This window comes from Scomber japonicus, chromosome 22, assembly GCF_027409825.1.
Source record: "Scomber japonicus isolate fScoJap1 chromosome 22, fScoJap1.pri, whole genome shotgun sequence".
NCBI classification, from domain to species: Eukaryota; Metazoa; Chordata; class Actinopteri; order Scombriformes; family Scombridae; genus Scomber; species Scomber japonicus.
Window position 1 is genome coordinate 8,833,792 of NC_070599.1, and position 16,448 is coordinate 8,850,239.

Here is a 16,448-nt window from a genome sequence, read left to right on the forward strand (position 1 = left end):
CCCTCATGTGGCCAAAATATCAACTCCTGCAGGTTTGATAGGTGAATATGGAAAATATTATTTATTTTCAGGCTTAAAAGACTGTGTTAAAATGATTAGGAGAGGAAAGAGGTTAAGAAAAGGTGGAAGGTAATGTATTTTTTCTTCTTAAGGGAGGGTAGTCTAGATTTTTTTTGGGAGAATCAGTGATTGAACTTTATCTCTCCAAAAACACGTGATTTGTTACTATCCTATAGCAGCTTAGCAGAAAGCAATGGTTTATTTCATTAACATTTAAGGGTTAAACTATAATAAACAGTTTTAGGTTATTGTGCTCTTTTGGTTATTAAAGGTAGAGTCAATCTAGAGAAAGATTGTTGATATTTGAAAAAATAAACCACTCCCGTGAATTTTGCGGTCATTTTAAAAACATGGTGTGTAGACTGATCCATTATATCCATTTTAATTGTCCTGAAAGCTACATTGAGATTCATTGAGTTAGTCTTGACCAGCTGTGATATAATGGTGACTTTTTAGTTTGTATTAGAGTCCTTGCCTCAAGGCTAACGCTGTATACATTTTTTTTCCTATTATCGTTTGTCCACTGAAAGCCATTACATTTATTCTGCTTTTTTGCTTTTGTTTCCGCACAAAATTGGTTGAATCTCATGACAAATTCATGATAAACCACTTAAGGCAAAGTCACATCAGGCCAACTTTCCTAAAGCAGTTACTGTAAGCCTCTGAAATGTACAACGTTTGCCTAAATGTAAAATGATGCCTACAGTCGTATTATGAAAACGTTTCCCTCAAGGCTAAAAGCATTAATTGCATGTGAGAGATATTGATTTCAATATTAAACGAGTCTTCTATTAAGTCCCATTTTCTAATGAGGTTTATCAACCCTGCCAACAATGAAATTGGAGAGGAAACACTGAACAATTGTCATCTTTAATTCTGTCTAATTGCCACACGTACAGTGAATGGTATCTGCGCTTCCTTCATAAAGGCATGTCGGCCAAACCTTTGTGCTGCCACACAGATGACAGCGAGGCCATTATCTTCATCCCAAGGTGGCTGCAGTGTACTCTTTCCACTTGTGCAGTTAATGAGCCAATCCACATCAAGTGTTCTGTGTTTCTGTGTTCTGTGCCTCCATTTATGTCGCATCCTGAGTGAGTCTCCATGGCCTCGCATAAGTGCCTTCCATTAGACTGACACACACACACACACAAACACACATACACACAACTTAACAGTCCCAGTGCCTCATTGCCAGGGAGTGTGCGGAATAGTAAGTAATGGGATCTTGATATTAAGAAAGACATTTGAAAACAATTATTCAAATGGCTGTCTGCCTGTTGAATCTTCTAATCCCACAGTGAAGCACTCAAGCAAACACTCAGTGGTGTGACCCCAGCTGAATTAGCATGGAGGAAAAGAGGAGCACACAGCTCTGAAGCTTGAGATGCTAAAATGTCTAGACTGCTCTCTGGTTTTTCACTCTCATGCTGCCTTTGAAAGGGAAAGGCTTTTTAGAACATGCGGCAGAGGGAACAGATTTCCTGTAGCTTTTAGAGGTTGTCATACATGGCATTTCTCAAAATGTCAAAGGGATGAGTCCTTTATCTCTGAGAGACTTTGAATGTGTTTGGCAGGCGCTTAGCACAGGGCTTCACTCTGACCTGGCACTGACACACCAGTGTAGCAGAGATGTTACATCCAGTTTTCTTCAGAGTTAATAGATTATGTGCTGCATATACACAGCTGCCACATTATTTGGTACACCTCTCAGTTTACAGCTCAGGCTTTTAGGAAATGTGTCACCTTAATTAAGCGTAAAGTGTACAAACAGATCTCAGCCTAGTTGAATTTTGGCTGAACCCTGGTGGTCGCAGATGTTTTAAAAGTGAATCTAAAATGATAAGTATTACATAGCAGTGTTTAAGAGAATGTGCATACTGCATTATCAACATTTTAATGATTTGTTAAAGTAGCTATAGGCTATTATTAAGTTTTGGTATATTTGGACTAGAGGTGGGAATGTTTACACTTCTTTATAAATGATTAAAGCATGTTGATTTTCCTCCTATGTGAGGTTTTCATTTTAGTATTTTCAGTTTAGATTTTAGGACCATATCTGCAAGTGCTTAGTCTGATATGGTTATTGCTTCTCTTTATCCATTAATTTTGTTCATATGTGCATCGGTTTTCTTTTTCTTTTTTTAAACTACAAAAATGTAAACATCACACAATGAAAATGACTCAAATTACTGTAGCCTATAGCTAAACTTGTACTTGATATGTTTTTCTTCAAATAGCCTGATGACAGTTAGTTTCAACTGAATGGCAAAAAATGTTTATGTTGTTAACTAATTTTAATGTAATGTGGCCCACTGAATATGTAAAGTAATGTTATGTACCGCCAGGACTTTCTTTGTTTGAGTCTGAACTCTTTAGTTCCTGTTTTATTTTGAAATAGTTTCTCCTTGTGTTTTTGTTGTCTTTACTTCCTGTGTTTTCCCGCTTCGGTTGATTACCTCATCTATTTCACCTGTGTCTTGTTTCACTCACCTGCGTCCAGTTTGTAACTATCCCTGGTGTATTTAAATTCAGTTTTCAGCTCAGTTTTAGTTGAGTTAAGTCTTTTTTTTTTTTTGTTATTTCCTGTTATGTTCAGGTAGCTTTTTTTTACCCCCCTCATTGTTTTCTTTTGTTTTCTTTTTGCACTACTTATCTTGTGCAGCCCTACTTTTGCCTCCGGTCTTCGCAATGGGGTTCACCTGCTCTGCTCTCCATTGTGATAAGTACTGTAAGTAGTGTTTCCCCTGCTCAAAACAAGCTTTACAAATATAAAACCTCCATAAATCAACAATTAATAATATAAAGAATCATAATTGTTTGGGTTTACGGTGTCCTGTCAACAGTTTCTTTTATGGTGGTGGTTTATGGGTAAAGGGCTTTTTGAGCCACAGGTGGATTTTTCGCTGCAATACCACCAGTGGCCACTGGGAAAACTTAGTTGCAAGTCTGAGCAGTGGAACCCTATCCAGCTCTTTTATTACATCAATGAACCCAACCCCAACAAAGGCTGGCTAATTAGCAGGGATTAGCCTACATGATGCTAGCATGGCCATTCACTAAAACTAACATAGCATAGCAACATATCATACCTTTCTCCTTGCCACATTGTCTTCTTTTTTTTTAAATACTTCACCTTGAATGGCTTTTTACTTCTTTTTTTTCTTTTCTTTTAAACATTCTGATTCCCAAGACTTAGCTTTCTATTCCACCATATCCATCAATACTCTAGCATGTTGTGACTGTATTGATCACTCACTCATGAACTTTGGTCCCTTAATATGGGCTCACACAGTAGCAGCATGTTCAAACCCATCTTTTACCACAGGGTAATGCTGTCAACACACCAGACTGACCTATCAAATTTGTACAGCACACATTCTTGATAGATGACTTTTGTAATGAGAACAGGGTAATTCTGCTGTTTACCTCAATAAAACAGCAGTCCCGTAGTTCTTCAAAGGATTGTTGTCCTTGAGCCCAAACCAAAATTACATGAACACGTCAGTCTTGATGAATCTCCTACAGGGCAGCACTACCCACGATCAGTAAATTGACTTTGACATTTAAAAGAGTGACTGTTTAACTTGGATGGAGGATCTTCCTAGCAGGGCAGAAAAAGTGAGGGAGTGGGCTCTGCAACATAAAGATAAATCTACTGGCGTCATTGCTGCAGACTTTATTTTACAAAGCTTCTTCTATTTGTAAGCTGTGTATTGTAGCATTTCCTACCTGCAGTAGATCAACAACTTCTACTGTTGGGAAAGGAGCTCAATTCCAAAAATAGTCAATGTCTTAATGTGCATGCGTCAAAAATGAAACTCTTTATTGTTCTCAGTCAGAAGTAGAGTCATTTTCACATTGCCACATTTTCTGCTCATTATAGACAGACCAGTCTGAAGTTCAGATGACTTGAGGTTTTCCTCACAAAGCCCGAATCTGCAGGGATATTATATATAAGTCCCAACCAACCTATTTCATCAGCCGCCAAAATAGCCACGTTCCTATGAATACATCACATTTCCATTGCAAAAGGCAGCAGCAGTGATTGACGCGTCCTTGTTCTCTGGTTTACATTAGATGTGAAAATAATTGGCACCTGTATTCCTCTGCATGCACTAAAGCCAGGGAAAAGCACAGCACCAGAGGTTTCATTTCACCCTGGAGTCTGATCCCCTTCTATTCACTCCAGATGTGGAGGCACACACACACACATACACACCCTGGATATCTATCAGAAATAGCTGAGAAGATTAATACAGAATAAAGATGTGTCATATCATTGTATTCCACACTTTCAACTGTTGCGGACACATAGAAGCGAATAGCTCTGCATTGATATTTCTCTCACGGATATATAAGCCCTCATGCATATAGAATATCAACTTAATTCATGTACTCACATGTGTGCTTCTACCGTCCCTCTACCCTTCACCTCATCCTCTCATCCTCTCTCAATCTCCTCATCCTGCTCACCACACATTCCCTCTGGCGATATCCGTAGCTAGTTATCATGAGGACAAGCCTATTGAAGTACATTAAGCATCCAGTATCCCAGCCAGCCCTGACAGATTGGATGTGATCTTGGCGGTTTAGTGGGGTGTGCGATGCCCAGGGAGAGTAATTGCTTGCATAATTGCACTCTGGGGATTGGTAGAGCCTAAATTCATCCCTCTACCTGCCCTCAGGCAACATGGACAACCCATGTCCCAACATCTGTCCATTCTTTACACCTTTCCATACACCACCCTCCTCACTCATTCCCCTCACCGCAGTAGCTGGAGGGTAGGTTTATCGTGGAGTCAGCAGGCAGAGTGGTGTCAGGGGGAGCAGGTGGAGCATGGGCCAGGTCAGAGGGGCTCTGCATGAGTCTGAGGAGACAGATGGAGGAGGAGATTAGGAGGAGCATGGACATACCCTGTTGATAAAATAAGAAGGGAGGCAGAGGAGATGAGAGGAAGACACACAGAGAATATGAAAGCCAAAGTCCAAGTGAGCGAAGATGTGCGTGTGTTCCTGCACTAGATATTCTCATAAGGATCGAAAGATGAGGAAAATCCTCTCAAGTGGGGAAACTGTGGGTGTCCTGCAACTTCTAAGGGGCTACTTTAGCTTTAGAACTTAGGAGTTAAGGTTAGCATAAAGTCTTTTAGTGCCTGCTTTCATTGTGAGTGAAATTTACTGCTGGGGCACAACTTAAGATGAATACAATTGACTGCAATTGTCTGGCAGGGCTCTGATAGGTCTGGTATACTTTATACTTTTATAGGTGAACTGCTCACTACTCATAGATTCATTCAACCTGTAATAACTGGTTACAAGCATACATTCTCTATTAAGGGGCCAACTATCAAAAACGCTAGAAACACCTGGTATACAGCATGCACCATTTAAAGCAAAAAGCGATTTTGGAATGTTGCAGCCAATCAATATTTACATGCATAATGTGTTTTAATGCTTTCCAGCTTTAAGCAAGCCCTCAATTTCTTGGCATTGCATTGTGGGGCAATGGTGGCCAACAGCACCTTTTCAAAATAGATTTTTTCATTGACATTGATGTCTTACTTCATTTGTCACTTTTCTAGTATGAATACAGAACATTATCAAAGCCTTTTTACCTTCTGTCAGCTAAGACCTGAGGACTGTAAATAAAAACTATGAGGCTGTAGTAAGAGTTAAAGGATAATGCTGGCAATATGCTCTGTCCTTCTTACTGTCCAAAACAATGTTCATTCATTTGTATGAACATGGGCACTTTAGTGTATTTTTAGTCAATCCAACATACACTTTCCTGTTGCTGTAAATCAGAATAGAGCATGTGGAAGTAGTCAGCTAAAAGTAGTCCCCAACAAAGGTACTATTTACTCCAATTTTATATTTATCCAAATTTACAACTGCATTTCTTAGCTGTTGTAAGTCAATAAGGAATTATTTTCTTCAGTAGCAACCAGAATTCTTAGGGCTAGAGCTGGGTATGAAAGTTCTAAAATATTGAGCTATGTAATTTGGATTTGTTGAAGATAAGAAAAATCTAAAATAAAAACAGACTTATCATTTAAGGCTTAGCTAAAACCTATAATTACTTATTCATTTTCATCGGTTTGAGCCAGGCTGAGATGAATAGTTGATATCTCTTCCTGTACTTGCAGAAGGTTAGATGCCAGTGACTAAAGAAACACTACATTGTTTTGTACTATTGGGTATTACCACTTCAGGTAAAGGTTATTTTCAGGCTTAGATTTGAGTTTAGGGTTGAAATTAGATCTATATTTAGCTGACATGAGAGGTTGGAGACAGTCTCTCTTAAAGTATAGCTAAAGAACTTCAAACATACAGACTGCTTAAGAATGCAAATGCAGCTAAGTCTGTGTGTGTGAGAGATCAGCTGTCAGGTATGAACTGTTTACTGATGCAGAATCAACGAGTCACTCAGTGCAATGCATATGTGTGATCTGCACATCACATGTTGCTCAACCCCTCACCACTCCTTATTTAATCCCCTCCCCCGTGTCTCTCTCTGTCACCGGAAGATACAAGGAGGTGTGTGTGTGTGTGCCTGCTGGAAGCTTAGGAGTGTTTACTGCAGCAGTGTGTGTGTGTGTGTGTGTGTGTGTGTGTGTGTGTGTGTGTGTGTGTGTGTGTGTGTGTGTGTGTGTGTGTGTGTGTGTGTGTGTGTGTGTTAAAGAGAGAGAGAGAGAGAGGAAGCTCACAGGGACAGACAGATGCTGAAGGATAAAGACGTGCAGCTGAGATCTATCAACTGCAAGGCGGGCGAGGGTGCCATGCTCTGACACGACTCACATCCTCACACGCACACGCGCACACACATATTTCTGTACCACCCTCAGTGTGAATTTCATTCCCATCAGGGTGCATGTTTTCCTGTCTGAGGTCTTTGTATTGCCACCACCATGGGTGTCTGTGTCGGTTCATGTGTTTGTATGTGTGCAGTGCACACCTTCACCTTAACCCTTCCTGCCTCATGCTTAATGTTAACCATACTGTAATTGCTTATTATATGCATGTTTGCAGCTGCACATGCTGTTTGATAGCAATGCCTGATTTTGTGCAAATGTGTGTGTGTGTGTGTGTTTGTGTGTGTATAGTCTGGCAGCTGAAGCAGAGTGTGCCCAGAGTCACCAGGGAGAGGATGCGGTTATGGAGGAGAGTTGAAGGTCGGCGCACTAAATGAGGTCAGCATTAGTAAATGAGCACTAATAAAGTATTTATTAGTTAGTAGTACTAATCATAGGACAATAGCATATGAGTGCATATGAAGACTTCTTACACACATATACTCTCTCTTTCCACTCACATTATCACTCCAGAAAGTACATCCAGTTATTCAGCATTGGCAGATCTGATGTAGGTGGTATCTTTATAGCTCTGCACTTTTTAAAACTGACTCATCTTTGACACAACACATACTCAAACATAGCAAAAGAGAGCGCCACAAACCAGCCAGTTTTCCCACACAGATAGATTCCCAGACAGAGCAGAGGGTTTGTTTTTCATGCCAGCTCCACCTCTGAACTGCTGTTGTCTCTAAACCAGTCTGTCCTCCTCCACTACATTTAGCTCTGTCATCTGCCCTGCCAAGGTTACTGGAGGTCAGTGCAACAGAAACAGCTCCATCTCTGCTCTCTTTTAATTTTTTTTTCTTTCTCCCCTCCCTTTCTTTCCCATTTTTCTTTTTTTTCTGAGCAGCTCTATAAAATCTCCCCACAGTATTTGTTTCTTGTTTGGATCTCATAACCTGCAATTACAATTCTTGTTGGAAGGCATGCTGTAATTTTGGATTGCAGAAGCAATGTCTGCACTTTTGTCTTACTTAGAGATCCTTCAGCTAAAGCAGACGCTGGTTTAAGCTCCTCTAAGATCACTCATCCGCTCTGCTAAAGTGCCCTTGAGCAAGACAGTGAATCCCTGCCAGCAGCAGGTCTGCTGTTCTTGTAGACATGACTTCCCTATCATTTCTGTCCCTGCCTCCCTACACTCTCCTCCATCTCGATCTCACTTTCATTTCCTCTCTCTCCCTGGCTGTGCAAGAACAGCAGGAGGTGTTCATGGTGCATCAAGTTTTTCCTCCATCTGTTGTTTTTTAAGTGAAATATTTTGAATGAAAAATATTAAAGGTCCCTGCCTCCCTCTCTCCCCCCCCCCCCCTCTGTCTCTCGGTGTGTTTATGAAAGTGTGTTGCACTGCAGCCACAGATTTCGGTACTGTAGCATTGCAGGCAAGCAGAGCTGGAAGTCGTGTAAGGACCAGGGCCTCTGCGCAGGATGAATTCCCTTGATGGAAATGTCATGTCAGCACTATTTACATTTGGGCAGTGAGTTCACTGTAAAAAAAAAAAAACCTCAACATGGCAGAGAAATGATATTTTGTGTCAGTTAATGTGAGTAAAAATGCACACTAACATGCAGTTTTATTACATCTTGTAGCAAATTGTTTTTTTTTTTGTTGTTTTTTTATTTTTATCTAAGAGTGGCCAGATTTTCCATCTCCATAAAATTAGGGGATTCACGAGAACCTGATATTTTCTCTCATGGGTCAAGCTTCAGAAATGCGAGATCCATCATTTCCCATAATGTTGGATCTTCGATTACACCTCCCTGCCCACTTCTTCCAAACCCCGCACCTGCAGTTTGTAACATCGGCTTTCTGTTATAAACTTGGAGTCTGACAGTCCAAGCTGAGATAACCCTGACATCATCAGGGTTATTTATTAAACTCTGGAAAGCTCCCACCAGAGCCCTAGGAGATATTATACAACTGTATTCACAGACTGAGTCATACTCATGAGGATTAACTGAGCTTCATGTGTGAAATCAGTGGAGTGCCCCTTTTAAGGGCATCTAAATGTGTGCCTTAGTCCTTTTGTAGGTTTGATTTTTCTACAGAATAATGTGTGAAAGATTGTAGGATGAATAGAAAAATATGCAAAACTCTTAATATTCTCAGATATTACAGTTCATTTTGTGATTCAACAGGCTCCACCATCACTTTAACACACTGTGCAGTCTGGTTCATGCACTGCATCCACCACATGGGGGCAGTACAACCACAGTTTTGACAGCCCTCCATTATCCAGCTCATGCATGTTCCCGTGCGCGTGTGAAAGTGTATAAATGAATCAGTGTCAATGTTCCCGGCGACCGGGGGCCTCAGTGTAAACAGTGGTGTGTGTGGCCCTCAGCAGGGCCTGTCACCCGGCTCGTCCTGTACCTCGTCATGCTGAACGGCCCACTTTGAAGCGTTGGTGCGCTTCCTCTGATCTGTCAAGGCAGAGGCGGGCAGGGGGATCACATCCTCCCACACAGAGAGAGGGGATTCTTTTTGTTTAGACTGGACTACAGACTAATGAGTTGGATCCAGTCTGATGATCATGTGTGACATCATCCTAAAGCCAGTCATTTCCTGGTTATCTGTACTTTACAATGACATGCAACTTATTCAAAGTATGACAGTCTAATGCTACTTTAACCTTTTAAATTGTTGCCATGCTATTCCTTTAAAACATCTCTAATGAGTTACAGTGTGATCTCATCATGTACCTTGAGGCATATTTCGTCTTAATATTACTATAATAAAGCATAAATACTCCTATAGGGACCTATAGCTTCACCGTGAAATTTGTGTAATATACCTCTAATATTCCTGCTAGATTTTTTTCAACTCTCCTTTTCCAGTTGCACATGTGATTCACAGTAAATACATTGAGGGCGCTCTTGCTCTTCCATCTCGGCGTTGAAGCTGAGCAGGGCGCACGTTGGTGCGCGTCTAGAAAGGTGGGGGGGTTCTTCTTCAGCGTTTGAAAGGAGGCAGAATAGAGCGCCAGGGAGTCCAGAGGTCCGAGTCGGGGGGCCCCTGAAACTCAGAGAGGAGGTGCTGAAAGGGACTCGATACCGCCTCCCCCGAAAAAGCCTGGAAGAATTGCGCTCCGCCAGTGCGCCCTGCCTGCCAGTCGGAGGATGGGGATTTTTTTTTCCATTCATCCACGTCCCCTTTTTCCCTCCTCCTTCTCTCAAACAACCCAGTCGGTCTGTCAATGTGCTGCGAGCATTAGGGCAAGTCAAACCAGTGGGATTTTGAGGCAGAGAGACGGATGAGATAACGAATGAACCGCTTTCTACTGGCCGAGAAGAGACGCGTCCAGCTCTCCAAATGATGCGCTACATCAGATAGGCGTCAATTTCCAACAGGGACTGATGCACAACTCGCATCTTATTATTTTTTGTATCACTTCGCAAGTTTCACGTTGGCTTTGTGCGACATTGTAAGAGTGGGGATGCTTTTCTAGCATCTTTGGTTTCTTTTAGCCTCAGTTTACTTGTGTTGTAGCTTGAATAGATTCTTGGATTTACCATCGATTTGGATCTTTTGATTCTTTCTCTTTTTTTTCTCATTTTCAACCAATCCGTTGCTAAAGGATTTGCGGATTTACAAGCCGTGTTCAACCTGTGTTATTTTCCAAAGAGGAGAATAAGGATTGTAATGCGCATTGACTAAAGCCCATCGAGCATCAACATGTCTTTATGAGGATGGAGCTGTGGACACGAGTGACATCTTTTCCATATTAAACGCTTTTACCTTCACAGTTTTGGCCTGAGCTCGACTGTTTTCCTTTCCTCACAGACTGACAAGATTTCTTTTCAGTCCAGTGTGATATGTTGGAAGGTAGATCTTCTTGCGACAAAACAAGGTAGCCTAATGGGAGAGAAATCACATAGAGTCGGCACAGAGAACAAGGGAACATTGTTCGGAAAAAGACAATTAGGACGCACCGAAAGGCAACAGAAATAGCTCTTGGGTGGCGATAAATTTCAGTAAATTCGATTCGGTGGAGTTATATTTGAGCTGAAGGAGCGCTGCTTTGGAAGAAAAGGAGGACTGATGACAAATTAATGGGAAAGTCATGGGATTGGCACTGAAATAGTACGGCCGTGGACGCGCAGAAAAACCGTCGATATTGGACAGCCAGACGCACGGATTGAACAAGTTTCTCCTGCACATTTCAGAGTGTGTTTTTTGGTTTGATCCAGTGCCATTTGATGCATTTTGGATCCATGAGGTTATATACAACAGGCTTTCGCTTCACTCTTTGACTGTCTACTCTCTACCTATAGCCGGCTCGGCTGTAGTCGCTCATCCTTTTGTTTTGAGAGTCTCCTTGCAACAGCATTGAAAACAGAGAAAAAGATTACCCGTTTCTTCTAAATGGGGCTACATATGCTGGGTTTCAGGGTTGAGATGGCGTGTCGAGGAAGTGGGAATGGATTGGGGATCCTGCTGGTATTCTTACTGGATTTACTGGGGACGACGGCCAGCAATATGGAGCCCATCTACTGGAACTCCCTGAACGAAAGGTAAGAGGTTCTTAAATGCAGACCTTCAATTTTTTTACTGCTTCCCTTAATTGCAGATTTGAGTTTAAACTTCCCTGCCCACGCCTGATTGAATAATTAGTGTAATTTCATGTTGGAAGTTGGGAGTGCAACCAAAGCTCAAGAGATGGAACATTTAATGAAACTCGTGCACTGCTCAGTGTATGGTAGTAATGCAACATGGCACACTAGACACTATAAAGTTAGATAAGAGCAGAAATTCACTAACGAGTGGAGGCCTACCGCAGATAAAGTCCCTATAGAGTATTAATGATTTTTCATCAAGGTCTCTCTTTGGCCAATTCGTCACACCGTCTTTCCCAAATAACATCATTCCATCATTAGTGTTTGCAGTATAACAGGAGTTCAATAGAAACAAGGTAATGTGATAAATGGATACACCTTGAGTTGAAACAGGCTGCTTTGTTTCACAGCTGTTCTGAATTTGTCACACTCTCATTGATTATTGTGGATGATCCAGCTGTAGTTCTCTCATTGGTAAAGTCCCCCGTAAGCTGCAGGGGAATAGACACAGGTTTGGTGGTGTGTGTAGGAAAATAAAGACTTGCGAGATGCTCTAATTGCTGTTGCTGGATGACCTTGATTAAAGTCTAGGCCCCGGCCCGCAGGCCTCTCTCTCTCTCTCTCTCTCTCTCTCTCTCGCTCTATCTCTCTCTCTCCCTCTCCAACACCCAGTCTGCCCAGTCCGCCACGCTCATTTGCATTTTTTTCTTTCCCCTGGAGAAGGTGTCAGGCATTAGTTGAGGAAATGTCATTTTAAACACCTCTCTGCCGGCCGGCCTTAACTACCGACACCACTTTCCTCACACCTCTGCCAATTTCCTTGTGTCTGAATAGACGCCCGGTGGGGCGAGGAGGGGCTGGAGAATAACAGGGCAGCTTGTATGGAGGTGAAGGGGGGTGGGGGGGGGGGGTTGTTACACCAGGCTTCACTTCTCTACTCCTGACTACTTTTTATGAGGGAAAAACTGGATTGACAAGGTCGATAAATAATTATTTGTAAGCCAACAAACTATCTTGGAAGGATCAATAATGCTACATTTTGATTATTTCTCATATTTTACAATTCAGTCTTCAATTTCTCATCTGTTCATATTGCTAAAAAAAATAGAAAATTAAATTTAGATTTATGTCAGCTACCAAAACCTCACCATCCCCAGCTCACACCCATGCCAGAGGCTTTTTCCCAGAGAGAGAAACAGGTTTTTACTGCGTCCGTGTGCTGTAGGCTATGCAGGCTGCCCAGTTTCTCCCCTTTCCACAGATGTGACTGCGTGGGCCCCGCTGTGGAGCCAGGCATGAAACCCTTAATGAGGGCTTTTTGTCAGCAGTGGGTGGATTCACCCAACAGGGAGCAGAGTTGGACACGGGAGGGTAATTTTCACTGAGAAGCTAACAGCCTGGGCTTTTGAGGCCTTACAGGTGATTCCACGCCATTGTTTCCTAATGGAGTTTAGTGTTAGGTGGGTGTCAGGGCTTAGTGAGTGAATGGGCCTGGCTTGCAATTAGAAGGGTGGTGGCTTTGACACCAAACTCTACCGTCATCTCCAAGCTCAAGCGTAGATTCAAAACACAAAGCCTGGACTATGAAGCTTCTTCACAAAGCTTCACAATTCATAGTTAATCAGCTTAGTCATTCCTCCTGTTTAGTTTCTTGGCCCCCTCACACACTTGCATGTACTTGTTCTTCTCGGTCTCTACATGACAAGAGCAGTACTTTAGTTTCCACTGCCTCAGGGCAAAATAGGCTTTGGCCCTGGGCTGAAAATATGTTAAGAGCCCATGCTCGGCCAAATAGTGCGCATCTTCCAAGGACAGAGTCCCGAGCCCACACACATCTGGTTTGTACTTCTGAAATGAGGCGAAAAGTAAGCAGAAGCAGTCTGTATCAATCAGGTGCAGGAGTGCATGTATGGTTCACATCTTGTCTGTGTAGCAAATGGACTGTCACGTTGTTAACCTCTAAACCTCTGCTGGATGTACCGCTTTGAAGTTCAGACTGTCCACCTGCAGCTTCCCTCCACCTCTCCTCCCATCTTTCTTTCCGCCTCTGTGAGCAATCTCCAGTTCCCCTCTCTCACTCTGCCCCTTCTCCCCTCTGTCTTTCACAGCTTTCGCCCCCTTTTTCTCATATTTTTTTTCTTCCCCTCACAATGCCCTTACCTACATGCCCCCCCGCTTCCTCTTCCATCCCTCTCTCCCTCCTTTTTTCCCTCCTGTCACTTTCCGTCTGTCTCTATCTCTGCCTCGCTCCGTCAAACCCCTTCTCCCCCTCCCGCCCCTCCTCCGGTGCAGTGACCAGACGTAGCAAATTGGAAACATGTGTCACATCCAGCCACTAATTATAGCGCTACAGCAGCCACTGACACACCCAAAGATGTGTTAGGAGTGATGAGGTGAGGAAGAAAAGAAGGCACCCATGGGTGTAGGGAAGAATACCTGACTTTTAGCTGCCCTTTTATTTACAATAGTAATTACTTGAGTGTACCACAAGTTAGAAAAAAAAATCAAGCTGACATGTATTATAGTAAAATATAGTTTGAAAATACTTACAGTCATCAGGTGCTGCATCCACCCTTTTATTGACTGCTCCATCATTTTAAATGACTGTTGCCCGAGAGAAAGAAAAGAGACAGAGCTGTGCAGAGAGGAATATAAACAGACAGGTGCTGGGAGGTTACAGAAAAACAGGAGGAGCGGCAGAGAGAGCAGAGATGAGGAGGAGGAGGAGGAGGAGGGTGGGGGGGGGGGGCAGGGGAGACAGTCCCAACCTAAGTAAATCAATACCAGTTAAGTCTCAAGTGCCAATACAGGTTCTGCTTGAGGAAGAGAGAACTGAACCAGAACGATCACCTTGGGAAGAGCTTCCCCCCACCAGACATACATTATCCTTATCTCAGCATCTCCTATTATCGGCCTTACACGGCCATCCTAATGAAAGATCGAATCTTACATTACTGCTGAGGAGTTTGGGGGAGGGTTAGGGGATGCTGGAGTGCAGGTGACCCACACACACAAACATACACACAGACACACACACAGGATCAAAGAGTGTAGGTCACGCTGATGGACACACATATACACAGAGAGAGAAAATGAATTCAATTAGAGAGAATGTTGGCTGTGGTCACTCCTCTGATCACAACATATGGAGTTTTGTAGTTTTTGGCTGTTTTGCAAGTTTGATTTCAGTGTCTGTTCTTAAGGCCAAAGCGTCTCATTCACCCCTCCCTCCCTCTGCCCGCAACACCCCCCCACCCCCTTCCTCTCTTTCCATACTTTGGTAAACGGCTGTAGATTATTGTAAACGGCTGCTGAGGGTGGGTGTCTCCTCGCTGTGCGCTCGCGGTGACTTGTAATACAACTATTCCCCCTAAGATCCACATTAAAATTTAATCCCCCCTTCCCGTTTCTCAATAATTCATTAATCGCCGGCTAATTGGCGCCGGATAAAAGACTAGCTAACTAGGCTAAGTGTTTCAACTACAAAAAACCAGAGAAAAGAATCCCAAAAAAAAAAAAAAAAAAATTACTGGAAATCTTCTTGGTGAGGGCACTCTGGGATTGAGCGCGGAGAGTGGAATAAGTGTTAATAGGTCAAACAGGGTGTCCTATCAGAGGAGAAGCATGGCAACACCCGTTTATTGATTGTTTGTGTGTTCTAAACTCCACACCCGGTTTCACCCTTGCGAAATTCACCCATAGGTCTCCCCTTCGTGAATAATACATGCATGCACTGAGGCCTTTCTGGGCTGTGTGGATAAGTAAGCAGTAGCCTGGTAAGCCTACACGCATCCTTAGGCTAAATGATTAGAGAATATCCACTGGGTAGTTTTTTTATTTTAAGAGGGAGTGTAAAAACAAGAGAAGGAATGTCGTGGAGAGAAGAGAAGGAAAGAATATGAACCATATTGCTCAAGCTGCCTTTTTAAAGGAAGCAGGCAGCGGTTCTCCTCTTCTCCCTCGCTTCCCCCCCCCCCCTTCTCCCTCAGTGAAAAAGAGGAGTGTGTGTAAGTTTACGAGCTGAGAGCAACAGGAGCTGTGAAAAGAGGTTTCAGCTGAGGTGGCAGAATGGAAAGGCAAAGGGAAGGAGAAAGAGAAGGCAGCCAATCCATCCACAGGCTGGAATCTCTTTCTTTTCTTCTCTTTTCTTTGGGCTCGCAGGCTGGCAGATGGACACACAGGTATGCAGTCGGATCACGAAAATACAGACGTGCGTACAGACGGATCCGTTGTGAGCGCACATTCTCAACAGATGCCTGCACACGAACACATAAATGAGCCTCTGGGGGCGCGACCTCCCCTCCCATCTCTGTCGGACACGTGTGTAAAGAGTGTGTGGTCCTAATGTATCTCCTTTATTGCATGTGCTAGTGAGCATTAAACACAAACGGTAAACACTAGATGGGAAGACACACACACACACACACACACACACACAGGAGAGATGAGGAACTTGGTAGGCGTCACGGACTGTTGTTCCACACGGAATTCATTCATTATTTTATCACTCGATTATAAGTTTATTTGGCAGGGGCAGTGCACATTCATCAACATCATAACAGCTATAAAGCGGTGTTGTAAATATGCTGGGGTTAGCTAAAGAACTAATTTACTTCCTCACTCCCTTGGGCTTTAGAAGTGACTTTGGGATTTTGGTAATTGTTAAAAGTGCTGATGATTAGGATGAAGGAGATTAAAAGCGAGCTAGTTCAGAATGTTGGAACACACACAGAAACAAGCAACTTTCTTTCTTGGAAACATATGCATGCAAACACACACACACACTCACAATGTTGTAGTAGTGGTAACAGTAATCCAGGCTGTGGGTCTAAAGAGGTCACATGTGTCCCAGCATCACTGGGCAGATTGCCCTGGGTGACTGAACCCCAGAGCCCCTTAGCAAAGCAGCCAACACACACACACATGCACACATAAACACACACACATACACACATCCTGGCCTCTCATTAGCTTGCT

The 16,448-nt window shown here is 42.9% G+C and overlaps 1 protein-coding gene across 1 annotated transcript in view; it reads left to right on the forward strand.

Moving 5' to 3' along the window:
* Window positions 1–11,280: 11,280 nt before the first annotated feature.
* efnb3b (ephrin-B3b) overlaps window positions 11,281–16,448 on the forward strand; it is a 73,244-nt gene continuing 68,076 nt past the window's right edge. Inside the window, exon 1 of the mRNA XM_053342898.1 lies at window positions 11,281–11,429. Within this exon, the coding sequence (XP_053198873.1) occupies window positions 11,281–11,429 (149 nt within the window). The remainder of the gene's footprint in view (window positions 11,430–16,448) is intronic.